Source organism: Entelurus aequoreus, linkage group LG12 (assembly GCF_033978785.1).
Source record: "Entelurus aequoreus isolate RoL-2023_Sb linkage group LG12, RoL_Eaeq_v1.1, whole genome shotgun sequence".
Classification (NCBI taxonomy): domain Eukaryota; kingdom Metazoa; phylum Chordata; class Actinopteri; order Syngnathiformes; family Syngnathidae; genus Entelurus; species Entelurus aequoreus.
In genome coordinates, this window is record NC_084742.1 from 49987768 (window position 1) to 50014883 (window position 27116).

General features: G+C 40.7%; 2 protein-coding genes across 3 annotated transcripts in view; one reads left to right on the forward strand and one right to left on the reverse strand.

The window, feature by feature from the left end:
- Positions 1-8001, forward strand: part of LOC133662296 (eukaryotic translation initiation factor 5A-1) — a 41996-nt gene extending 33995 nt beyond the window's left edge. For both annotated transcript variants that reach the window (XM_062066181.1, XM_062066182.1), the window contains exon 6: positions 1-8001. The gene's annotated coding sequence lies outside the window, so the exon portion shown is untranslated.
- Positions 5283-26908, reverse strand: gps2 (G protein pathway suppressor 2). Its single transcript, XM_062066180.1, has 11 exons — positions 26696-26908; positions 24998-25115; positions 24816-24925; positions 18943-19055; positions 18791-18870; positions 17087-17166; positions 16325-16496; positions 9525-9608; positions 5798-5874; positions 5632-5727; positions 5283-5566 (listed from the first exon to the last, which is right to left on the reverse strand). Exons 2-11 carry the CDS (start codon positions 25089-25091, stop codon positions 5474-5476), a joined length of 999 nt encoding a protein of 332 aa, XP_061922164.1. The 5' UTR covers positions 25092-25115; positions 26696-26908; the 3' UTR covers positions 5283-5473.
- Between the last annotated feature and the right edge of the window lie 208 nt (positions 26909-27116).

The following is a 27116-nucleotide window of genomic DNA, read 5'->3' on the forward strand; positions in this document are numbered from 1 at the left end:
GGACTTGCACTGGACACCTGTGGGGAGTGGGGAGAAAAGGGAGGGACGCAATTCTCTGTCTTTTTCCTCTTTCTTTTCCCCCCACACTTTCTCATGGGTCATTTTTACAGATGTATTAATTATGACAAATGATTTGAAGGTGGATTATGAGGTAGAGCTAACCCTTTGTGGCACTAATGTTTTTTTAATATCATAAGGGCTTTATCCGAAGATTTGCTCATTTTATGTTTAGCACTTATTTTATTGCAATTTATTTGAAGTTGGCCCTTATATCCTCCTCCTCTTTTTTTACTTTCTGCAACATCAATGTTCACAACAATGCCAACACAGTAAAATCAAAGTATCAGGTTAATCCTCCTTAGAAATAAAGCATTACATTTTAAAATAAACAATTACTGGTCATTTATGACAACTAATATCATTTTGGGAAAACACTACTCATTAATATAAATATATTTAATATTTGTTCATATATTATTTTTTATTTTAACTTTTTTTTTAAAGGCATTTTAAACTTTATAATTAAGAAATAATAGATAATTTAACAAAATTAATATATAAACCAATATTTTGAGAAAAATATTTCAGCTTAGCTTTCAAAATTCCATATTTTGCCGTGGAATCCAATTTTTTTTTTCTTTCCCGTTTTGTTTGTTTCGCCACTGCAATGATCAAGTGTCTGTCGGCAGCACTCGGGAGTGTGGGCTCATCAAAGAAGTGTAGCAGTGTCATGTTACGTCATTACGTTGACTAAAAATATCTCACTAATTTTGTGTAAACATATTGACAAATAAGAGACTTATTATAAAAGTGAAGAAGAAGAATACTGTCTGGAACATCAAAGAAAAAATTCTTCAAAAATGTTTCACATGACAGCGCCCAGAATTTATTTTATTCAAATGTTGGAAATTATTCAAGGTTCCTCAGGAGGAAAGCTTACAATGTATTAAATCTATAAACCGCTATAAAATGGTACAAAAGTGAGTCGATTGCAAGTTATTGTGATGTAGACAAATCCCATATTTCTACCAATTTTCCCAGGAGATTTGCCATTTTATTTTGAAGTGCTAATGTTGTCAGACCTGCAGAATTAGACCCACCTTGTAAAGGTGTTTGATTTTTGGAGCTAAATTAACAACACTAGTGTCGCATAAAACAAGTCGTGAATATAATGTTGAAAAAAAACGACCCAAAGCCTTGTCCAGCTGTTTATTGACGCTCATGTTTGAATAACTTTTACTGCAAATGAGTATTTGCCTCCTGGTCTACTAATAATCGGCCGATCTCTGCTTTTGATGTGTGTGAGGGCTAGGAAAAAACTCTAGTTTACCATGTCTGGGTAGCTCAACTAAAAGGATTAGAATAAATAGGTAAAAACTACTAAGTATACCGTATTTTTCGGACTATAAGGCGCACTTAAAATCCTTTCATTTTCTCAAAACTCGACAGTGCGACGGTGCGCCTAATAAACAGAATAATTTTGGTTGTGCTTACCAACCTCGGAGCTATTTTATTTGGTATATGGTAAAATGATAAGTGTGACCAGTCACACATAGGAGATATGTGTAGACTGCAATATGACTCAAGTAAACACCAACATGTTATATGTTCCATTGAAAATATAGAACATACACACAGCGCTCAAGAATCCATCAAAATGTTTTAGTATGACTTTGGTAAGCTACGAAGCCGCACCGCTTGATGGATTGTACTGTGCTTCAACATAGGAGTATTATTATGGTGTGTGTATAAGGTGAAACATATTATCTGCCGTTTTGTTTGGCAATATTATGCAAAAGCAACTTTTCTTACCTTCTGGTACCTGCTGATCTGTATTTGGGATCTGCATAAGTCCTGAAAATTTGCGCGAGTCCACCTTTGTAGTTCGTGCCGACACCGATAAGCTTCTTCTTTTTCTCTATCTTCATGTTATGGGACATTCATCCTCCGCTGTTGCCATTTGTAATATAAAGTAGTGTAAAGTTCTTACTAGTGATGGGTCCAGCAACACAGATGCATCTGCGCATGTGTCGAGCTCATAGAGCGATACCCTGTGTCCGTGCGCGTACCGCTTTTAGAAAGTCACGTGACCAATACGCGAACTGTATCGCACTGACGCCTCCTCTGTGCCCTGTGAGCAACGTTCCCTCTAAGGTGCGCGCCTGCGCAATTGCGCACTGCTCAAGCGTCCTGCGCACAGCAAATATATGCCGCGCACCAAATCAAATCCATCTGAATTGTAAACAAAATAAACACATTTATTCTGTGTAATTTTGCAATGCAACTTTGAGTGACAGTGACAACAAGCGGCCCTAACGGTGTTCGTCAACACCGTTCAATTGAACACCGTTCAATTATTGTAACGTCTATCGAGATGCTTCGAGGACAGGAATTATATCGATCATTTTATTGAGCAAAACTGTTTATATTCGGCCATAACCACACCAAAAATATGAGTAAAAAACTTCTATCTCGAAAAACTAGTCATTTTCTGCCGTACAAACCAGGCCAAAACCAACTTGTCATCTGTCACCAACACGCATACCACTAAGCCACTGGTGCATTTATGGCCACACAAAAAGTCGGACAACTCAAACACCACACAAAGTTACACTATGACTCCTCAGTCATATGTGTGCTTATTTTTCTGTCATTTATTATTAATGTTAATTTATTGATATTCATCATGGAATGCTGTTACTAGAGAAAGTTACAGGAATGACGGCGTGGCGAAGTTGGTAGAGTGGCTGTGCCAGCAATCGGAGGGTTGCTGGTTACTTGGGTTTAATCCCCACCTTCTACCATCCTAGTCACGATACATGTTCATATTATTTATTGACTGTATCTAAAAAAGATAAAAATATATTTTTATTTAAATTAAGATATGAAATAATCCTAAATGAAATACAATGACTTGGTTTATATTATTGTATATACTAGGTCATAAAATCAGTGTCAGTTGAGTCAGTCCATAGGTTGCCTGTAGGGATTTTTAATGTCCAGCAGATGTCAGTATTTAGTGACACAGTATCAATACAGTTTTGCAATGTGTCGAAACGCTTCATGACGCCTCATCAACCCATCACTAGTTCTTATATCTGTCAGTAAACTCGCCATGAAAGCGCTAAAACATACCGGTATAGTGAGTGTCATTATTCACCCAAGAAACTTTAGTTATTATAGACTTCCGGTCGGACGCTTTTTCACGGTATACGTTGTTGTTGCACTAGTGTGCCACGGATGAGAAGATGCTGCTCCGTTGTTGATTTAAGTAACGTCTGAATGTCATTAAAACAGTTAGCTCCATCTTTTGACACTTCTTCCACATCCGTCCTTGCACGCTACACCGCTACAATAAAGATAACGGAGAAAAGATGCTGTCGAAGGTGAGCCACATAAATAAGACCGCCCACAAAATGGCGCATCCGGAAGCGACTGTCAGAAAGCAACTTGAAGATGATCTGTAAAACATCATCTACGCTGCTGCTCACTGCTCCCTCACCTCCCAGGGGGTGATCAAGGGTGATGGGTCAAATGCAGAGAATAATTTTGCCACACCTAGTGTGTGATGATCTGTAAAACATCATCTACGCTGCTGCTCACTGCTCCCTCACCTCCCAGAGGGTGATCAAGGGTGATGGGTCAAATGCAGAGAATAATTTTGCCACACCTAGTGTGTGTGTGTGACAATCATTGGTACTTTAACTTTAACTATGCAACATTTTGAACAAAGAATCACCATTACATGTTATGTAGACCACAAGGAAGTGTTTTACATTTAGAAAAAAAATTATAATATGTAAATTATAATATGCACCCTCATCGGCAGTGCGCCTTATATTCCGGTGCGCCCTATGGTCCGGAAAATACGGTAATGGTAATATAAGAGATTATATTGGTGTGCATTGAAGGATTTCACATCCAGCGAGGCTCTTCATGCACAACGAGCACCATGTTACCCACATAATGCTGCTTGGGTGGGTCAAGTTGACCCTTGTACAGTTGAGCAGGTGTTTGTGGCCTTTTGGCATCAGGATTTTGTTTTTTTTTCATCATGGTTCCATTCACTTCTTACTGCAATAACTTTGTAAAATCCACTGCTAAACTAAGCTGGAACATATTATGGTGTGGATATAAGGTCCTAAAAAGTCTAAAATGCAATCATTTGAAGTTATGACCTTAAAACCTCTAAATTATTTCAAAAGCTTATAAAATACGACTACAAAATGCCTCGGAAATAAATTTGTCATATTCATTTTCTTTGACTTTTAGGGGCCTGAGTATATATGACTAAAGTCTCGGATAAAAGTGACTACTACTCTACTGTCTTTTGGAGTAACAATCTAAATGTTATGTTATCAATGTCATGTAAACAAGGCTGTGAAGCTCCTTGGCGTTCGCTCCAGTGATGTCTCATCGCAATCAAAGATAAAATAGTCCCATCTTGTCGGGTGAACGACTTGCCATGGCTTTGGATCTGAGAATTCCATAATTTCACCCGTTCATTGGGCATTTTTCTACTTGCTATTATCAAGCGGTCCGTCGTGGTGAAGAAGGCAAAGTTCTCAATTTACCTGTCGATCTACGTTCCTATCCTCACCTATAGTCATGAGCTTTGGGTTGTGACCAAAAGTACAAGATCACTGGTACAAACGGCCAAAGTGAATTTCCTCTGTCGGGTGGCGGCCTTACAGATAGGTTGAGAAGCTGCTCCTCCACATAGAGAGGAGCCAGGTGAGGTGGTTTGAGCATCTGGTCAGAATGCCCCTCGAACGCCTCCCTGGGGAGGTGTTAAGGGCCCGTCCAGACTGTTAGGAGACCACGGGAAAACCCAGGACACAATGAAGAGACCATATCCCCCAACAGGCCTGCGAAGGCCTCGGGATCCCCCGGGAGGAGCTGGACAAAGTAGCTGGGGAGAGGGAAGTTTGGACTTCTCTGCTTAGGCTGCTGCCCCTGCGACACTACTTTGGATAAGCGGAAGAAGATGGATGGATGATCAAGCTTGTAGCTCAACAGGAACTGAACGTGTCAAAAAGGAGTCAGAACTTAGAGTTAACGCATTATTATGGTTGACATTGACATCCCTAATTCAAAGATTAAAAAAACAATTGACAGTTTATTTTTTTCTTTGCCAATTAAAAATAAATATATAACGGACTACAGATATCTTAATAGCAATCACAAATCCAACTTTAATTTTTAAAACACAAATTTCATCATTTAACCATTGATTTTCCCCGTACACATTTCAAATGAACCCATGGAATTTACTCCATCCTAAATAAAAAAGAAGCTCATGGTGGACTTGTTCAGCAATTTAATGAGCAAGGTTCAATAATGCAACAAAAAGCAATTCCTATCACTTCTATAAAAGCAGATAATATAATCCCAAATACTTTTTTCTTAGGCTGTGTTTAAAATGGTGGACTTTCATGAAATGAAATACAAGATTATGGCAGAATCCAGGGGTTCATTTGGTGTGGTGGTAAAACCTCTGACCGCTCTGGGCGTGAGGGAGGAAGCCGTGGCGAGGTGCGGTCTGGGGTGAGCTCTGGAATGGAGCCTTGGTGACACAAAGGAGTCCTCCTTCAAATCCATCATTTGTTATATGAATGAGAGAGTAAGTACCTTGGCAGTGGAAATCTGAACAGCCATGGATGGCGTAGGGAGCAGGCCTTGAGCTGACGGATGCATGGTCGGGGGGTGCATGGGCCTCAGAGCTCCCTATGAGGACAGCAAACATGACAAGTTGCTACGGGAGTTTTCACCACGTGAAGAAAAACTAAATGCTTACTGCGTCGGTAAAGCCTGACTGCTGGTTGGCGTGTTCCAACTGCTTCTGGAGGGGGATTCCTGCTCCTGGGATGTAGCCTGACCCCAACAGCAAGTCACAATGTTTAGCATTCATAAACACAAAAATGACAGTTCTACTAATCTGTTAACATTTACAAAAAGGCTCTCTGTGTAATGCTCCAACTAACTTATGACTTAGGACTTATTACTCATCCCTATTTGGAAAAATCATATCACAGCTTCCATTCACTCCTCCGCCGCCACCACCAAACCCCGCCCCCCCCTACACTGCGCCCCCACACATCAACCCCCCACCCCCACCCCCTCCGTGCGTCGGTTGAGGTGGGCAGGGTTTGGTGGTAGCGGGGGTGTATATTTCAGCCAGAAAGAGTTAGGACTGCAAGGTGTTCTGGGTATTTGTTCTGTTGTGTTTATGTTGTGTTACAGTGCGGATGTTCTCCCGAAATGTGTTTGTCATTCTTGTTTGGTGTGGGTTCACAGTGTGGCACGTATTAAGAGTGTTAAAGTTGTTTTATACGCCCACCGTCAGTGTAACCTGTATGGCTGTGGACCAAGTATGCCTTGCTGTCACTTACGTGTGCAAGCAGATGCCGCCTACAACATGTGGCCGTGATAGCACGCTGGCTGTACATGTTGTGGAGGGTGATAAAGGCAGTATCAACACGGCACGCCCTTATTATTGTTGATTGGGTGAAAATCAGCAGACATTCGAGAGAATTGGTTCAACCGCCACCCGCCCGAATCCAATTAAAATAGATTTTTTTCGTCGTGCATCCGCCCGACCCGCGGATTATCCGCGGTTGTGTCCGCAAACCGCGCATCTCTAATACATATATATATATACACATATTCATACATATATATATATATATACATACATACATATATATATAAACATATACATATATATATAAACATATACATATATATATAAACATATACATATATAAACATATACATATATAAACATATACATATATAAACATATACATATATATATATATATACATATATATATAAACATATACATATATATATACATACATATATATTAGGGCTGAATCTTTGGGTGTCCCACAATTCGATTCAAAATCGATTCTAGGGGTCACGATTCGATTCAAAATCGATTTTTTTTTTCAATTCAACACGATTCTCGATTCAAAAACGATTTTTTTTTTTTTTTTTTAAATGAAAATACACAATACCATAATAATGCAATACAATTTCAAAACCAAACCCGACCCAGCAACATTCAGAATAGCAATAAACAGAGCAATTGAGGAGACACAACCATGAAATGGAACAATCTAAAAGTAGTGAGACAAAAATGAATATTATCAACAGTATCAATATTAGTAACAATTTCAACATATGAGTGATTAAAAATCCCTCATTGATATTATCATTACAAACATTAATAAATAAAAAAATGAAAAAATATGAACAAGAGTGTCAGAGTGGCTTACACTTGCATCACATCTCATAAGCTTGACAACACACTGTGTCCAATATTTTCCACAATTATATAATAAGTCATATTTTGGTTCATTTTATAGTTAAAACAAATTTAAATAATGGATCCCATATTCCAATATATGACTTATTATTATCTAAACTAAATGCAGTTTTTTCTACTGATATCATCTCCATAGCTTTTGTGTACCAGTCAGTATGTATTATGTGTGTATACCAGTCAGTATGAGTTGGACTATCAACATCTATCCATTTTTTTTAATATTACCCTTTTTGTTATTATGCATATTGAAAGAAATGCATTTTTAATCTTTGATGACACGTTACTAAATTGATGGAGATCCCTAAGAATACAAGTTTGCAGTGTCATTGGGATATTTATATTAAGGACTGTGATTGCTTCTTTTGTTGTTTTCAACCATAACTCTTTTATTCTCTGACATTCCCACAATAAATGAACAATCAAAAATGTTTATTTATATAGCCCTAAATCACAAGTGTCTCAAAGGGCTGCACAAGCCACAACGACATCCTCGGTACAGAGCCCACATACGGGCAAAGAAAAACTCACCCCAGTGGGACGTCGATGTGAATGACTATGAGAAACCTTGGAGAGGACCGCATATGTGTATAAAAAATTAAAAATAAAAATCGATTTTTTAAAAAATGAGAATCGATTCTGAATCGCACAACGTGAGAATCGCGATTCGATTTTTTCCCACACCCCTAATTATATATATATATATATATATATATATATATATATATATATATATATATATATATATACATATATATATATACACACACACACACACGTAGTGACAATCTACAATGTAAATATCCCCTCGTGCTCCGGTCCAGGTGAGACAATGACTAAATATGTCCAAACATTGAATACATTAATATACAAGTAATTTAACAAGATATCCCACACTTTTCTTTTGTAAAGTCTGAGCAGCTGGACAGGACAGAGTTTTAAAAAAATTGGGAAGTTCCACGAGCCGGTTTGTCGAGGCTGGCGGGCCGGATCTAGTAGTTTTAAAATGTAACTGAGATAAATAAAAGTTACCCACTGTTAATAAAAACTATAGTCCCGTTTTAACATTCTTAATTACAGGTTACTTCAAACATCTAATTATAGCAGGTTTGATGAAAGCGACAGTTTGATGAAATGTATTTTCCGTTAAAGAAAAATCATGCCTCTTCAATACAGCCATTACTTGCTTGTCTTGATGACATCAAGGCCTGGATGGCCCTAAACTTCTTAAACTTCAATGAAAAGAAGACAGAAGTAATAGTGTTTGGACCTAGTGGTACCTGTGAGCTTCCCCCTGTTGACTTTGGCCCCTTGGCTTTGTACGTTAAGCCCATGATCACCAACCTGGGTTTTCGTATTGACAGTGATTTTAAATTGGACCGTCAGATTGGCACAGTGGTGAAAGCCAGCTTTTTTTATTTACGTCAGCTGGCTAAGGTTAAAAACCTTCTTTCTAGGCAACAGTTTGAGACAGTAATCCATGCCTTTATTACATCTCGGCTGGATTACTGTAACGCTTTATATTTTGGAATTAGTCAGTCCTCCCTCTCACGTCTGCAGCTGGTCCAAAATGCAGCTGCCCGACTTTTAACAAAGAAAAAGAGAGCACATTACTCCTGTTTTAGCCTCTCTCCACTGGCTGCCTGTGTCTTTTAGAGTCCATTTTAAAAGTATCTTGTTTTTAAATCCTTACATGGTCTTGCCCCACCTTACCTCTCTGAGCTGCTCCACCTCTATGCCCCCACCCGGTCCCTCAGGTCAGCTGATCAGCTGATCCTGGAGGTACCCAAATCAAAGCGTAAGCTCAGGGGGGACAGAGCCTTCTCTGTTGCGGGCCCCAAACTCTGGAATGATCTTCCACTTCATGTGAGACAGGCCCCTTCTTTGGCTATTTTTAAGACCCTTCTTAAAACCCATTTTTATTCACTGGCTTTTAACCCAGCATGAGACTTTAAACTGTTTTTAACTTTTAACTTTTTTAACTGCTTTTTATCCAACAAAATTGTTCTTAGGGTAATTTTGTATTTGCTTTTTAATGTGTATTTTACTTCTGTTTTAAATTTTATTTTTTAGTCTGTCCTTTGCCTTTATTTCTTTGTGGTGTACAGCCCTTTGTCTTTCAACTGTGGTTGTTTTTAAAGGGCTTTATAAATAAAGTTGGTATGGTATGGTATGGTAAAAAGGAAGGACTGACCAGGCTGAGACGTAAAGTGACTGTGAACAGGGTAACCAGGCTGCTGATGGGGCAGATACTGCATAGCCTGGAAGGCGGATGCTCCTGAAATATAAAAAAATACACGTTATAATCCATCCCTAACTTTCAACATGCATTTACATTGATTTAAAAATACATTTTAAGTGCATATAAAATATTTTTAACCGAGTTCAGGTAATTTACCAATAAAGACATTTAAATTGAAGGAAGACAGGTTTGCATATTTACAAATCAAAGAGCATTTTTGTGTGATTTTGATATGTCATGATATACTGTATATTTAAATAAATAATATACATATAAGGGCTGTCAAAATGTACGAGTTAACTCATGTGATAATCACAAAAAAAGATCGCATTAGTCATGAACACACTTAGAATAATCATGCAATAAAAGCTCTTTCACTGTACGCTCAATGATCAGATCAATGTATACGTCAGTACAAACATGAAAATGGAGACTACGACTGGTGTAGTCGCTGACAAATGACACTCCAAAATACAGCCTGAAAGAACTTTAGATGAAAACTTACAGGTTTTGTGCAAATAAATGACATGCATTCAAGTAAAACGTTTAAAAATGTTCCTGGGTGACATTCTTGACAATAAAGTTGCATTACAAATGTTTTTTTTTACGCAAATTTTAATTATGCATCTGTGATTATTCTAATTCCAATACATGATTAAACATATATATCGTATTTTCCGCACTATAAGGCGCACCTAAAAACCTTCAATTTTGTCAAAAGCTGACAGTGCGCCCTACAATTTGGTGGGCCTTATATATGGACCAATATTGAGCCTCCAACAGGTAAAAGTTTCAATCAATCAATCAATCGCAACTACGGTAAGCAGCCGACGACTTCATTTCCCCCCGCAGAAGAAGAAGCGCGCGGTGCATGCTGGGATATATGACTGCGCGAGGCGTGCCGTTTAATTTCCATGTGTTTGTTTATGTAAAGACCCCAAATTGGCTCCTATTAAGAGACACGCTTACGACGCAGAGTTTAAACTTAAGACGATCAGTCACGCAGTAGAACACGGGAATAGAGCAGCAGCGACACTGACTCGATTAATGACGACTTCGACGAGACTGTTTAATTCGGACACTGAAGTAAAAGAATTTGAGGAATTTGTGGATGAGGAATAACTTCATAAAGTGAGCTTTACATGTTTATTTTGTGTGTTTTGATGTGTGACATTAACGTTTGAGCAACGTTGAGTTATTGATATATTGTTATTGCTCTGCACTATTTCGAGTGTTACTATATTGTTAAGTTAAAGTACCAATGACTGTCACACACACACTAGGTGTGGTGAAATTTGTCCTCTGCATTTGACCCATCCCCTTGTTCAACCCCTGGGAGGTGAGAGGAGCAGTGGGCAGCAGCAGTGCCGCGCCCGGGAATAATTTTTGGTGATTTAACCCCCAATTCCAACCCTTGATGCTGAGTGCCAAGCAGGGAGGTCATGGGTCCCATTTTATAGTCTTTGGTATGACTCGGCCGGGGTTTGAACTCACAACCTACCGATCTCAGGGCAGACACTCTAACCACTAGGCGATTGCACTAACGTTTGATTTACCGCAACAGTATCACTGTTTTTTACGTGTTTATTGAATCAGGGAAAAGTTCCCTTCCACTATGTGATATAAATGTTGCACTACATGTTATACCTTGCTGGTGTTAAAAGATAAACAAAACACCACGTCACTGACTTTACCTCGGGGAAAATAATAAAACAGCTGTTTATTCATTTTGGGAGTGAACAGAGTTGTCAGAACGCTGGTTTGTAATCTATTAATAAAGTTTGACTGACCTAACTGTTTTGTTGACATTCCCTTTAGCGCAGCTCCCTATAATGGATGCATAACGTAACCCCAGCCTCTACTGTAGCGTCTATTCTATGCGCCTTATAATGCGGTGCGCCTTATAGTGCGGAAAATACAGTATGTATATACACACTCACACACATATACAGTTGCAAAAAAAAAATGGTATAACCCTTTGGGATTACTTGGATTTCTGCATAAATTGGTCATAAAATGTGTTTTCATCTTCATCGAAGCCACAACAATAGACAAACAGTCTGCTTAAACTAATACCGCACAACAAATTATAGGTTTTCATCTTTTAATTGAACACAACATGTAAACATTCCCAGTGCAGGTTGGAAAAAGTTTGTGAACCCCTAGGCAACTGACTTCTCCAAGAGCTGATTGGAGCCAGGACTCCGCTGCCCTGCCCTATAAAAACCACACACCTGTGAAAAGTGTGCTGTTCTCAAGAAGCATTGCCTCGCACCAAAGAGCTCACAGAAGATCTATGATCAAGAATTGTTAACTGGCATAAAGCTGGAAAGGGTTCCAAAAGTATTTTTAAAAGCCTTGATGTCCATGTGTACACAGACTGTCTACAAATGGAGAAAGTTCAGCACTGTTGCAACTCTCCCTAGGCGTGGTCCACCTGACTGTTAGAGCACAGCGCAGAATGATCAGTGAGGTGAAGAAGAATCCTAGAGTGTCAACTAAAGTCTTACAGAAATTTCTGACACATGCTGACATTGTTGACAGGCGGATTGGCGGAGACTGAGAAAGTGTTGTGTGTCTGGGAAAACATTTGAGACGAAAGTGTTTGCACGGAGGTAAAACCCTCTTGCCGTTTGTTAGCATCGATATTGGCAATAAAAGTTAAAAATAGGGTCGGGCTGTGGGAATTCTCCTGGGGAATACAATACATCATATAACTTTAAAGGCCTACTGAAATGAATTTTTTAAATTCTAACAGGGATAGCAGATCCATTCTGTGTCATACTTGATCATTTCGCGATATTGCCATATTTTTTCTGAAAGGATTTAGTAGAGAACAACGACGATAAAGATCGCAACTTTTGGTTTCTGATAAAAAAAAGCCTTGCCCCTACCGGAAGTAGTGTGACGTAGTCAATTGAACAGCTCCTCACATTTTCCTATTGTTTACAATGCAGCTAGAGCGATTCGGACCGAGAAAGCGACGATTACCCCATTAATTTCAGCGAGGATGAAAGATTTGTGGATGAGGAACATTAGAGTGAATGACTAGAATGCAGTGAAAGACATATCTTTTTTCGCTCTGACCGTAACTTAGGTACAAGCTGGCTCATTTGATTCCACACTCTCTCCTTTTTCTATTGTGGATCACGGATTTGTATTTTAAACCACCTCGGATACTATATCCTCTTGAAAATGAGAGTCGAGAACGCGAAATGGACATTCACAGTGACTTTTATCTCCACGACAATACATCGACGAAACACTTTAACTACGGAGCTAACGTAATAGCATCGTGCTTAACTGCATATAGAAACAAAATGAATAAATCCCTGACTGGAAGGATAGACAGAAGATCAACAATACTATTAAACCAGGGACATGTAAATACACGGCTAATGCTTTCCAGCCTGGCAAAGGTTAACAATGTTGTTGCCAACGACGCCATTAAAGCTAACTTAGCAACCGTACCTCACAGAGCTATGCTAAAAACATTAGCTATCCACCTACGCCAGCCAGCCCTCATCTGCTCATCAACACCCGTGCTCACCTGCGTTCCAGCGATTGACGGTGCGACGAAGGACTTCACCCGATCACAGATGCGGTCGGCGAGACGGAGGAAGTCAAGGTGAGTTCGGCGACTAACGCGCCTGCTATCCATCTCTGTCTTCCTGGTTGTGTTGTTGTAGTCCGCCGCTAATACACCGATCCCACCTACAACTTTCTTCTTTGCAGTCTCCATTGTGCATTAAACAAATTGCAAAAGATTCACCAACACAGATGTCCAGAATACTGTGGAATTATGAGATGAAAACAGAGCTAGTTTGTATTGGATTCAATGGGGTACCGATACTTCTGTTTCACTGGCTACGTCACGCGCATACGTCATCATCCAAAGGCGTTTTCAACCGGAAGTTTAGCTGGAAATTTAAAATTGCACTTTATTTAAGTTAACCCGGACGTATTGGCATGTGTTGCAATGTTAAGATTTCATCATTGATATATAAACTATCAGACTGCGTGGTCGGTAGTAGTGGGTTTCAGTAGGCCTTTAATTTGTTTTCACGTAAAAAAAAAACAGGCCTTATTTTCAATGTGTGATGGCAGTGAAAATGCCCTGTATGTGCCACATTGAATTACATTAACGCACGCACGAAAGTATTCGGACTCCTATACATTTTTCACTCTTTGTTTCATTGCAGCCATTTGCTAAAATCAAAAAAGTATATATTTTTTGTCCTGCAGCCCATCTTTATTTATTATTAAAACAGAATATATCACATGGTCATAAGTATTCAGTCCATCCATTTCTTCTGATCCTCCTTGAGATGGTTCCGCTCCTTCATTAAAGTCCAGCTGTGTTTTAATTAAACTGATTAGACTTGATTAGGAAAGGCACACACTTGTCTATATAAAGACATTACAGCTCACAGTGCATGTCAGAGCAAATGAGAATCATGAGGTCAAAAGAATTGCCCAAGGAGCTCCGAGACAGAAATGTGGCAAGGCACAGATCTGGTCATGGTTGCAAAATAATTTATGCAGCACTTAAAGTTCCTAAGAGCACAGTGGCCTCCATAATCCTCAAAGAAAGAAGTTTGGGACGACAACAACTCTTCCTAGACCTGGCCGTTCAGCCAAACTGAGCAATCATGGGAGAAGAGCCTTGATGAGAGAGATAAAGAAGAACCCAAATGTATGGGGGTGTTTTACAGCTGCAGGGACCGGTCAACTGGTTCCAATCAAGGGAAAGATGAGTTCGGACAAGTACAGGGATATCCTGGTAGAAAACCTCTTCCAGAGTGCTCAGGACCTCAGACCTGGCTGAAAGTTCACCTTCCAACAAGACAATGACCCCAAGCACAAAGCTAAAATAACAAACGGAGTGGCTTTGGAACAACTCTGTGACCATTCTTAACTGGCCCAATCAGAGCCCTGACCTAAACCCAATTGAGTATCTCAGGAGAGACCTGAAAATGGCTGTCCACCAAAGTTCACCATCCAACCTGACAGAACTGGAGAGGATCCCCAAATCTAGGTGTGAAAAACATGTTGCATCATTCCCAAGAAGACTCATGGCTGTACTCGCTCAAAAGGTGCAAATACTAAATACTGGGCAGAAGGTCTGAACACTTATGACCATGTGATATTTCAGTTTTTGTTTTTTAATAAATTTGCAAACAATTCTACATTTCTGTGCTTTTCTGTCAAAATGGGCTGCTGAGTGTACATGATGTGAATGAAATTATCTGTGAAAAATTTACAGGGGTCTGAATACCTTCCGTACCCACTGTGTGTGTGTGTGTGTGTCTGTGTGTATATATTATATATCAACAAAACTACAACATCCTCTACAAATAACTTATTTTAACTAAAACCAGCAGTTTTTTTACACAGAGATGTGCGTTGAGGCCCCTGCTCTTCACACTACTGACCTATGACTGCACTGCTAAACACCCCAGCTGTCTTTGCAAAGTTTGTGGAAGACACAGCAGTAGTGGAGGCATCAAATACATATCTGGTGGATTGGTGCAAAAAAATTTGCATCAAGGTAAAAAAAAAAAAAAAAAGGATATTGTGGACTTCAGAAAGGTTAGACACCCTCCTTCTCCCCTGCACATCAGAGGAGCAGATGTGAAGTAGTCTTCAGCTTCAGGTATCTTAGAGTTAATCTATCCCAGAACCTCACCTAGATCCAGAACACTTCCTGTCTTTTCAAGAAGGCACACCAGCATTTGTACTTCCTGAGGAAACTCTGGCGGGCTGAACTAAGGAGCTCTATCCTTCGGAGCTTCTACAGATGTGCAGTGGAAAGCACTTTCTACACTAAATGGGCTAAATCTTGTGCCATCTCGTGTGTGCTGGTAAGACATTAAAGTTCCTCGAAAGTTTCACGTCATATTGTTGTGAATGTTCTTCATCATGGTGGACTTCATGGCCACAGTCTAAAAAAAAAAAAACCCCATGGCTTTCACAGCGGCACATCAAAGCTTGACTGGTAAACACTAGAGCGAACATGAAACATGGATGAGTTCTGGGAGTCAGTTCTTTGGTCTTATCTAAACTTGAGCAATTAAGGCAAATAGATGCTGCTTTTGTTTGGCGAAGGAAAGGTTAGTAACTCCCAAGCATGGTGATGGGAGCAGAAGGCTGAGGGGCTGTTTTGCTGCTTCAAGCACATAAAAACTTGATCAGATGCATGGGACTATAAAAAACTATGTTGATATTTTTACGAACAACATATTAGTTATTAGCAGGAAAAGGAGCAGAGAGGTCCACCATAGAACAGTGGTTCTAAAGTTGTTTTCATATCATATCAGGGATTGGATGTGTTTTCGGTTTTAAAATCTGCCAAGAACAGAAAATAATATCATCAGGGACCTGAAAATAATACAGAATTGTATTTTGTTTACACTAAGTTAGAATCTTTAAAATGTTTCAAAATATTACAACTGGTAACTCAAATTACACAAGTCTATACACTTAATTGGCTGCTTCTGAGACAGGATCGATTGTTTCAGCCTTAATTTACCGGAAGTGGGTCTTGCGGTTTAAAGCAGCAACACTGCTACACTGAATTTTAAAACACATTTTTCTTAAATGAAATTGTTAGTATATGATTCAGTTCACTAAATTAAAAAAAGCTTTTGTAATAAAGACACAAATCAAACGTCAGTCAAGCCCATAACGTAAGTGTCTCCTTTCTCATGCTTTTTAGATGAAACTTTTAATGCTCAATGTATTTGACATACCTCTGATCTGAGAGCTGCTGGCAAAACTGACTGGTACAGACGGTCCGGGGGCATAGGCAGCGGAATGCTGTGCCGGAGCCACCCCATAGGACTCGTGGACACTCGGGGCCCCGCTGAACTGCCCGTGTTCAGCCGACCCAGAACTGAACGCTGGTGTCTGATAATGACGAGTCTTGAAAAAAAACAAAAAAAACTTACATGTTAATGACAACTAACCCAAAGCATATGTCTTCAAGGAAGGGGAGTTATTAGACTAGTTAACTAGACTTGACAATATTTTCCACAAATGTATTTATACACAATTCAGTGTTTCCACCAGAAAATGTGTTAGTTAAGGTGGTGTCTCTCCAGGGGACAGGCGGACGGGCGGGGTGGGTGGCTGTAAGGAACAGTGTAACTCGGCCTGTCGCCATCACCATCACGTCTCCACCTCATCGCTTCCACCACAGCCTGGGGGGCATTGCTTCCACCTGTCCCTCCAACAACTTGTATTGCTGCTGTGCCAATCACACCGCTATGGCAAGTTCCCCCTGATTGGCAGACAGTCCGTTTCTCAGTTAGCAGCTCGTTTATGTTGAGTTTTTGGATCAGGAAAAGAGATTGTTCCAAAAAACACATGCAGAAGCTCAAAAACTGCACGTAAACAGGGTAACTTTAGGATCAGATTAATTTAGAGTTTAAAGTCTGGGGTCCCCACACCATCCCTTTATCAGTTTGGGGTCATTGACCTGGAAAATGTAGAAGAGATAGGCTTTTACTTACGGAAATAACAGCGGTTGGGAAAAGTTGTTTACTGCGGTCTCCGAGTAGTGCGCCAGGTCGACTATGGCTGACGGGACTGCCTGAAGATCAGAAATAGCAAAACAGTCACTCTTCGGGGAAAACTGCACTTTTTGGGAATTTTACCCATCATCCATAATTCCTTTGTGGGACAAAACAGCTCTTTTCTTTTTTAGATTGTGAAAAACTGCTAGCATGAGGCAGCTAGCAATGCAGGCACTGAGAGACATCTAGGGCTGCCGCTATTGATTATTAACGAGTAATATATGGATTAATTTGTTTGATTAATCAAGTAATCGGATAACACACACTTTCTATGTGACTTTTAAGGAAAATGGTTAGGGGTTTTCTAATTACCTTTCTTCTTATAAATGCACATTACACCGAAATTAAACTTTTTCAATGAGAGCGTCACAATGTCATACTTAGATTTTTAAAAAGCGGACGCTATTTTGCGTGTGAGCAACTTTATTTCTTCCATTTTTAACTTTTTTGAGTGGATTAATATTGGCCTGTGGATAACTGGATTGTTAGACTCTGGACTTTTGAGGAGGAAATATAGTGTTACAAACATGTGTGTGGAATTGCTTCCAAACTGATTATCACATCCAATAGGGCTTGGCGATGTGTGAAAGAAAAACTATTTTTACATTGTTTTTAACCTGCCAGTTCTATAGAATATGTACTAAAAAACAAATAAACTAGGGATAATTTAACGTTTTATTAACATTCCAAGTGAATAATAAAAATAAATTGAATACGAAAAAGCACAACAACAATATACTAATAAATTGAAGTTGACATGTGTCAAAGTAAAAGACAGTTATTATTTCAACACTGGTGGTCCAACTATGTTATTAGAAGCTGTCAAGTTATCAACTAACTAACGAAGACGTTTGATCGCTGGTCGTGCTCACAACTGGCTGCAGTAGTAACACACAGCTTGTGTGACAAGCAGACATTATATTTGCCAAAGAAACATATTACCTGACATATACAAGTCATTTGGCTGTGTATTTTGGAATTAATTGGGGGCCGTTTGTCCCAGGTGCAGGTACAGAAAGGGCCCCAGAAGGCTGCAACGTGCAGGATGCGCGACCCCAAAGGGTTTAAGCGGTAGAAAATGGATGGATGGATGTGACACTGAATTTACAAGCTAAAGGAAAGCACAAGACATGTGCTGAAAGATACAACATCCCATTTGTCGGCACGGCATCCCAGTGAGAGCAGACATTTTAAGTGAATGTTTCATCTTCTTTGAAATGTTGAGCTTTAGTGCTTCATAACACTCCAAGACTGCCATGATTAGTGGTAGCAAACACAGAAAGTGCTCTCTTTGCACTCTGGGAAATCAATGTATAATCAAGATGTTGTGCTAATATTTAAAATAACCAAAAAACATGTTAACATGAATGTCTACTACATTACACATATACTTACAGCATGTAAATAAAATGTTGATGAAGGTTATTGGATGTTTTCAGTGCTTTACAGGCGGACTTGATGAATCCCCATTACCTGCATTGTAAGCAGCTTCATGCTCACAGTTATTCTATTATTCACAACGTGTCTCACGTATGAATTGTGGATAATCGGCAACAATTCTACAAAAAAAGTACAGTCTTCATTAAAAAAAGTTCAGCAGTGTTAAAAGTCAAGTAGAGTTTATATTAAGGCAGGACTTACCCTGAATGCTGAGGAGGTGCTGGCCAGCATGCATGGGGAGACTGGTTTGGTAGCTAGCGGATGTCAAAGTAGTGATGTCACTAACACAGCAGAAACACAACAGTTAACCTTACATACAGCGTACATCAAACAGTTCTTCAAGTTCCACCCACCTCTGCTCTTTCCTACGTCTCTTCTCCTCTTCGTGGAGAACTTTTTTGAGTTGCAAGAACAGCTGATGTTTCTCTTCTTGGAGACCCTGAAGCTTCTCGCCCATCTTCATCACCTGAATTGTTACATTATTATACTTTTAAGGGGTAAAAAGTTATGCACTCTGAAGTTGTCCTATTTGTTGTTTGCCTCTCGACCAGGGATGTATTTCCTTAGGATTTTATCGACACCAACATCAATAATACTTATGGATTCTGGTATTCATCAGTACTCTTATCAGTACTATATGTAACATCTCCCAGCAGGGAAGTCTTTTATCAACAGCTGCTTTTGAAGTCCTAAACAAGTCAACTATGTTTGCAGTGCAAGGTGCAATGCAGTAGTTGTGTCATCTTCTTGTAAAGAGCACACAGATTAGTGACAGCATGACATATTTACCACGGTCAGTTGTATCATTTGTTCAGAATCTTAACGGTCATCTTAAACCAAACCAATTAGTAACTGATACCAAAAAATACCGGTAATCTGCAGTGTTTCCCATAAACTGCCAAGATACTTGTGGCGGTGGGGGCGTGGCTGTGGGCGTGGTCACCATGACATCATTGAGTAATTTGCATAATTTACTACAATGATATGATTTTCTCTAAAAAGGCTCAAAAAATGTATACTTACTAATTAATAATAACAGTTTTGTTTTAAACATCCATCCATCCATCCATTTTACAATATAATTACAACACTTTATGTACATATTTATATACAGATTTGAACAATAAGTTATTCACTGAAATATATTTATTAATTGTGGTTCTTACAAAAAATATATCTTATAAAATATAAAAGCTAAAATGTCTCTTAAAGCTCTGCCCCTTTAATTAGTGAAGGGGTCGGGAACCTTTTTGGCTGAGAGAGCCATGAAAGCCAAATATTTTAAAATGTATTTCCGTGAGAGCCATATAATATTTTTTTTAACACTGAATACAACTAAATGCATGCATTTTTAAGTAAGACCAACATTTTTAGAGTATAATAAGTCTCTCATTTTTTTTAATAACATTGTTATTCTGAAGCTAACCAATAATAAATAAAATACTCCTTACCATTAATGCGACTTCTTGAACAGGTGCGGTAGAACACGGATGGAAGGATTAAAATGCATGAGAATGTTTTATATTTTGAACGTTATCTTTACCAGCGGAATTATTCAGTACTTATCCTGTTAAGTAATGTCAGCTAAGATTTACCTGAGAGCCAGATGCAGTCATCAAAAGAGCCACATCTGGCTCTAGAGCCATAGGTTCCCTACCCCTGAATTAGTGCATACTAAATCATTTAACTTTAGCCTACTACTACAACCATATTATTTACCAGCAACATAAAGTGAAACAGAGGCAGAGGTGTCCTGCCACAGTCAGTAACAAATAAACAGAAAACAGTAGTGGTGGTAGATAGACACAGAGCTTCATCAAACATCTGATCCACTGAACAAAGAGCTCCAAAAATCTTGAACTTTAGACTGCCATCAGTTTTACTCCCTACACTTAACCATGTGTTTCCTACTGCCTGCAGACTTTGCACCCTTTGTTAAGGCAATGAATTTTTCGGGGCTTCCAAAAAAAATAGTGTAAGGCCTTATCGTAAGGAAAGTCCTTGGAGTCAGGTCAACTATACATCAACTATATGATTTGCCTGAGAAGCTGGACAGGACAAAAAAATAAATTAAAAAAAAAAAAAAAGCCGAAAAATCTATTTGTGGCGGACGTAATTCTTTCGTGGCGGGCCGCCACAAATAAATGAATGTGTGGGAAACACTGATCTGTATACATCCCTACTCCCAGTATAAAAAAAAAATCACATTTACCATCTTGTAGGCATGTTGTTGACATGGATGACCCTCAATTTCATTGTAGGTATTGAGGCCACAGGAAGGGGGCTAACTACCTTTGCAACACTCTTGACTATATTCTTGTTCAAATTGTTATTTTCCACTAACTCAAATTCAAAGTCATGGTTTGGTAGCGATGCTTAGAGGGCGCTCCTGTTCGATGCTGTTGTTTACACTGGACAGCAAATCTGATTTTTTTTGCCCTGAAGAGACACAGATTAGATATTCTTTTGCCAGTCTTAAAGCTCCGAAGTGCTTCAAATCTGATATTTTCAGATTTAGCCCACATCAGGAGGTAGTCCAAATCTGTTTGGAATCGATCTTTTCAAATGTGGCTGCAGTCTGAAGTTGTTTTCCATCATTTCCCTACTTCCTTGGCATCCATGTTTTTTCATGTAGTAGCGAGTTCCTTGTTCACTAACAGAATCCGGTCAACTTCCTTTGTTTTCACTTTATCCAACTGTGTATGCAAGTGAGGTCATGGCCACACCAATGTGGACATTGGACAAAATGGACATTGGGGCCTGTGCGTGTTTATACTGGAGTCTGATAAAGATCACATTTTACTTGTAAACCAAATAGTCAGTTGGAAATAACCAGATTAGGAAAACATCTGATTTAGTGTACTCTGGTCTGCAGTGTAAACATAGTCTCTATAGTTCAAAGCAGGGTTGTCCAGATACAAATATTTTGGTAGGGCTGGACATTTCTTCAAGTTCTAAATTCCACTTCGATTATGGCTTTTAACGATTATTAAAATATAATATTTAAAAAAACAAAAAACCATTAATGGGCCATGTGCTTGTGACGGTGAAACGGATTAGGAGCAAATGAGTGAAAAAATAATTTTGAGATTTCACTATGATTGCTCCTTTTTATTTGACACAGTGCTAGTATCCTCAATCGATAATCACTAAACTCAACAAAAAAGTAAGGTCATATGATTTCCACCTTCATGTAACTGCATAATCCATCCATCCATCCATCCATCTTCTTCTGCTTATCCGAGGTCGGGTCGCGGGGGAAGCAGCCTAAGCAGGGAAGCCCAGACTTCCCTCTCCCCAGCCACTTCGTCCAGCTCTTCCCCAGGGGATCCCGAGGCGTTCCCAGGCCAGCTGGGAGACAGTCTTCCCAACGTGTCCTGTGTCTTCCCCGTGGCCTCCTACCGGTCGGACGTGCCCTAAACACTTCCCTAGGGAGGCGTTCGGGTGGCATCCGAACCACCTCATCTGGCTCCTCTTGATGTGGAGGAGCAGCGGCTTTACTTTGAGCTCCCCCCGGATGGCAGAGCTTCTCACCCTATCTCTAAGGGAGAGCCCCGCCACCCGGCGGAGGAAACTCATTTCGGCCGCTTGTACCCGTTATCTTGTCCTTTCCGTCATAACCCAAAGCTCATGACCATAGGTGAGGATGGGAACGTAGATCGACCGGTAAATTGAGAGCTTTGCCTTCCGGCTCAGCTCCTTCTTCACCACAACGGATCGATACAGCGTCCGCATTACTGAAGACGCCGCACCGATCCGCCTGTCGATCTCACGATCCACTCTTCCCTCACTCGTGAACAAGACTCCGAGGTACTTGACCTCCTCCACTTGGGGCAGGGTCTCCTCCGCAACCCGGAGATGGCACTCCACCCTTTTCCGGGCGAGAACCATGGACTCTGACTTGGAGGTGCTGATTCTGATCCCAGTCGCTTCACACTCAGCTGCGAACCGATCCAGTGAGAGCTGAAGATCCTGGCCAGATGAAGCCATCAGGACCACATCATCTGCAAAAAGCAGAGACCTAATCCTGCAGCCACCAAACCGGATCCACTCAACGCCTTGACTGCGCCTAGAAATTCTGTCCATAAAAGTTATGAACAGAATCTGTGACAAAGGGCAGCCTCGGCGGAGTCCAACCCTCACTGGAAACGTGCCCGACTTACTGCCGGCAATGCGGACTAAGCTCTGACACTGATCATACAGGGAGCGGACCACCACAATCAGACAGTCCGATACCCCATACTCTCTGAGCACTCCCCACAGGACTTCCCGAGGGACACGTCGAATGCCTTCTCCAAGTCCACAAGGCACATGTAGACTGGTTGGGCAAACTCCCATGCACCCTCAAGGACTCTGCCAAGAGTATAGAGCTGGTCCACAGTTCCACGACCAGGACGAAAACCACACTGTTCCTCCTGAATCCGAGGTTCAACTATCCAGCGTAGTCTCCTCTCCAGTACACCTGAATAGACCATACCGGGAAGGCTGAGGAGTGTGATCCCACGATAGTTAAAACACACCCTTTTTAAAAGAGAGGAACCACCACCCCGGTCTGCCAATCCAGAGGTACCGCCCCCGATGTCCACGCGATGCTGCAGAGTCTTGTCTAACGTAAAAGACAAGGAGCTTTTTAACTACCTCAGCAACCTCAGCCCTAGAAATAGGAGAGCCCACCACAGATTCCCCAGGCACTGCTTCCTCATAGGAAGACGTGTTGGTGGGATTGAGGAGGTCTTCGAAGTATTCCCTCCACCAATCCACAACATCCGCAGTCGAGGTCAGCAGAACACCATCCTCACCATACAAGGTGTTGATAGTGCACTGCTTCCCCTTCCTGAGGCGGCGGATGATGGTCCAGAATCGCTTCGAAGGTCGTTTTCCACTCCTCCCATGTCCGGGTTTTTGCGTCCGCGACCGCTGAAGCCACACACCGCTTGGCCTGTCGGTACCTGTCCGCTGCCTCAGGAGTCCTATGAGCCAAAAGAACCCGATAGGACTCCTTCAGCTTGACGGCATCCCTCCACCAACGGGTTCTAGGATTACCGCCACAACAGGCACCAACTACCTCGCGGCCACAGTTCCAATCAGTCCACTCGGACTCAATGTCCAGCACCTCCCTCGTGACATGTTCAAAGTTCTTCCGGAGGTGGGGATTGAAACTCTCTGACAGGAGACTCTGCCAGACGTTCCCAGCAAACCCTTACTATGCGTTTGGGCAAGCCAGGTCTGTCCGGCACCCTCCCCCACCATCGCAGCCAACTCACCACCAAGTGGTGATCGGTAGAAAGCTCCGCCCCTCTCTTCACCCGAGTGTCACCCTTATGCTTGAACATGGTGTTCGTTATGGACAATCTGTGACGGGCACAAAAGTCCAATAACAAAACACCACTCGGGTTCAGATCCGGGCGGCCATTCTTCCCAATCACGCCTCTCCAGGTTTCACTGTCGTTGCCAATATGAGCGTTGAAGTCCCGCAGTAGAACGAGGGAATCACCCGGGGGAGCACTCAAGTACTCCCTTGAGTGAATCCAAAAAGGGTGAGCTGAGCTGCTGTTTAGCGCGTAAGCGCAAACAACAGTCAGGACCCGTCTCCCCACCCGAAGGCAGAGGGAAGCTACCCTCTCGTCCACTGGGTTGAACTCCCAACGTGCAGGCTCGGAGCCGGGGGGCAACAAGAATTGCCACCCTAGCCTGTCGCCTCTCACTGCTGGCAACGCCAGAGTGGAAGAGAGTCCAGCCCCTCTCGAGAGAACTGGTTCCAGAGCCCTTGCTGTGCGTCGAAGTGAGTCCGACTATATCTAGCCGGAACTTCTCCACCTCGCGCACTAGCTCAGGCTCCTTCCCCCCCAGCGAGGTGACTGCATAGTAGGCCAATAAAACTAAATTTGCTGATAGATGCTAAATAACATCAGAGAAATTGACATGAATGTGAGTGAAATGTTGTCATTGTGAGGAAAAGAAACATTTGATTAGGAAAATAATAATAATAAAGGCTGTGCTCCGTCACATACAAAAAAAAGTACTGGTAGGGTTCTTGTTATATTTTTTGGTTTGAAAAATGTTACTTTAAGCAAGTTGCAAACAGCACCTTTAAATATAAACTATTTGAGTTGGAAAAACGTCTGCAATTTGTGTCGTCACTTGTCATTAATGGGTAATGGAGGGTTCGGCAGCCAAAACCAGTTGAGAACCATTAGTCTATTAAGTTGTGATGCTATATCTTAACCTGTTCTTTGGTCTCCTCCAAGGACATCCTCTCCTCGATTTCTTTGGTCCTCTTCCTCTCCTCCTCCTCCTTCATCTTCTGCTCCATCATCTTGTCTACTTCTTCCTCCTCTGGACAAAATGGTGTCATTAACAATGAGCGTAGCGTATCATAATGTGCGTCCCCCATATGAGGCTAAGAACCTTGTCTTTTGCGTTCCCTTTCCCTCATGATGTGCTTGTGGAGGGCGCGCGCCATCGCATTAGACAGCTTGGGTCTCTCCAGCAGGGCAGGCATGGTAACGGGCAGCGGGGGGGCCAGCTAAAAACAACATTCATACACATTTATTAACAATTGATTCACATTTTATGTGGCTACATAAACAATAGTTTATGCTTGTGTAGTAACTAGTTTGCTACCTACAGTGTTTTTGTCTTTATTTTGCACTAGTAAGGACAAAATGATTCAATGATCATGACATTTCAAGTAAAAAGCATCAGTCTAGTATCTATGTAACATCACTGATTTCTGAGCGCCAACAGGGTTCGAATATAACCACAGCAACCGCGGCAAGTGCCTCGACCGCCCTTGTCACTTGCCGTAATGCCCTAAAAAATTTACCAGCATCGACGGCAAGAACATGCCGTGACTGCCCTTGACTTTTTACATGTTAATGGACTAGGGATGTAACGGTATAATGATAAACCGCTGCAAAATTCCCGCCGGTTAGTAAACGGTATGATAAACCACTGTAAAAATCCCGCCGGTTAGTAATACCATCTAATTTTTTAATTACCGAAAAAAAATTCATTTAATAATGAATAATGGGGAATTCGGTGAACAAATTTTTTGAACGACTCTATTTAAGGAACTGATTCTAGTGATTCAGTACAGTCAAAAGAACTGCCGATCCCATCAGCACTGGCGAGAGTCAGGTTATGCCCTGGCACACCATTATGATAATTTCATGACCAAAGCAAAACACTTTTTACACTTTTATACTGAAATAAATACACCTACAGCTTATTAAATAAAAATAAAGAAAAAAATACCGTCAGCTTTAAAGTTTAGGTCCATGAAGGAAAGAAGAAAGTGAATGAATGTTTATAACTGAATACATTTACATACGCATCAAAATGTATTTTCTTTTGTATTATTTTTTTATGAATTAGTTTATGACAACCTTTTTCCAAAACACAATATAGAACGTGAGATATAACAGGATAATGCATACATTTATCATTTGTTTTCAAAACGGTTACAAAAAAGCGGGACCCCATTTTGAACATTCCTAGCGCTAACACTGTACAAGACATGCAAGTAGGGGCTCCCTGCTTCATCTCTACTTCACTGGGGGGCCATTAAGACACCTGTCCCACACAGTAGTTACATTTTTGTTCTTTAGTTACTTAAATATTGAATTGTAGTAAAACATTTGTGAAGTTACCATGTTATCCTATCGCAAACTAGCCTAATATGTTGACACCACCTACTGACTGGACTCAATGTTTACCCAATAAGTGAGAACGCACCAGTTACTAGTGGCAGCCTTCGTGTTGAGCTCCATGCGGATTTAAAAGCACTTATCAATTGGGGGCTTTGCACTTATTTGTCGAAAACCGTATAAATGCATGAAAAGAACACATTTCACAACAAGAGGCCTATACAGATTAGCTAGCTCGTAGGCTAGCATCATGGTTCGTTACATTTCCTATGCAACGGCAACAGAACATTTATTTTTATCGGATTAAAAATTGACGCAGCTTTTTACACGAATTAAGACAAAATGTATTTAAACTTCCAGAAATGTAGAAAAACTGCCAGCTTGCTTGACGCAGCAAGCTAGCAATGCTAATGCAAGTCGGGCAACAAAAGGTGTACAGAAAGTCCAAAATGCTTACTTTTGATGACTGTGTGTCCTTTGGAGTTAAGTTAATCCTCTTACTGTTTGGGTTCAGATAGTTCTTATTTGGCTGTTAAACCAGGATAACACAATTCCGTCACATCTACAGACCGGCGATGATTCTTATTCCGGTAATGCTGGGTGTAACCACGTGACCGTGACGAAAGCGCGCTACCGCGCCGGGGGTGCATTCTACGGCAGGGGTGCGTTTTCAGTCACAACACTTTTAAACGTGTTCCAGCAGCTGCACTTTATTTAGCACCCTATGCGGAAATATGGTATTTTAAAGGTTTAAAACGGAAGATATCATCAAAAAATTGCTAAATTTGGCAGAGGGGACACATGCACATTAAAGAAGCAGACTTTTCAAACTGTTTGGTCGCCCAAAAAGTACAAAAGTATTAGGGCTGTGAATCTTT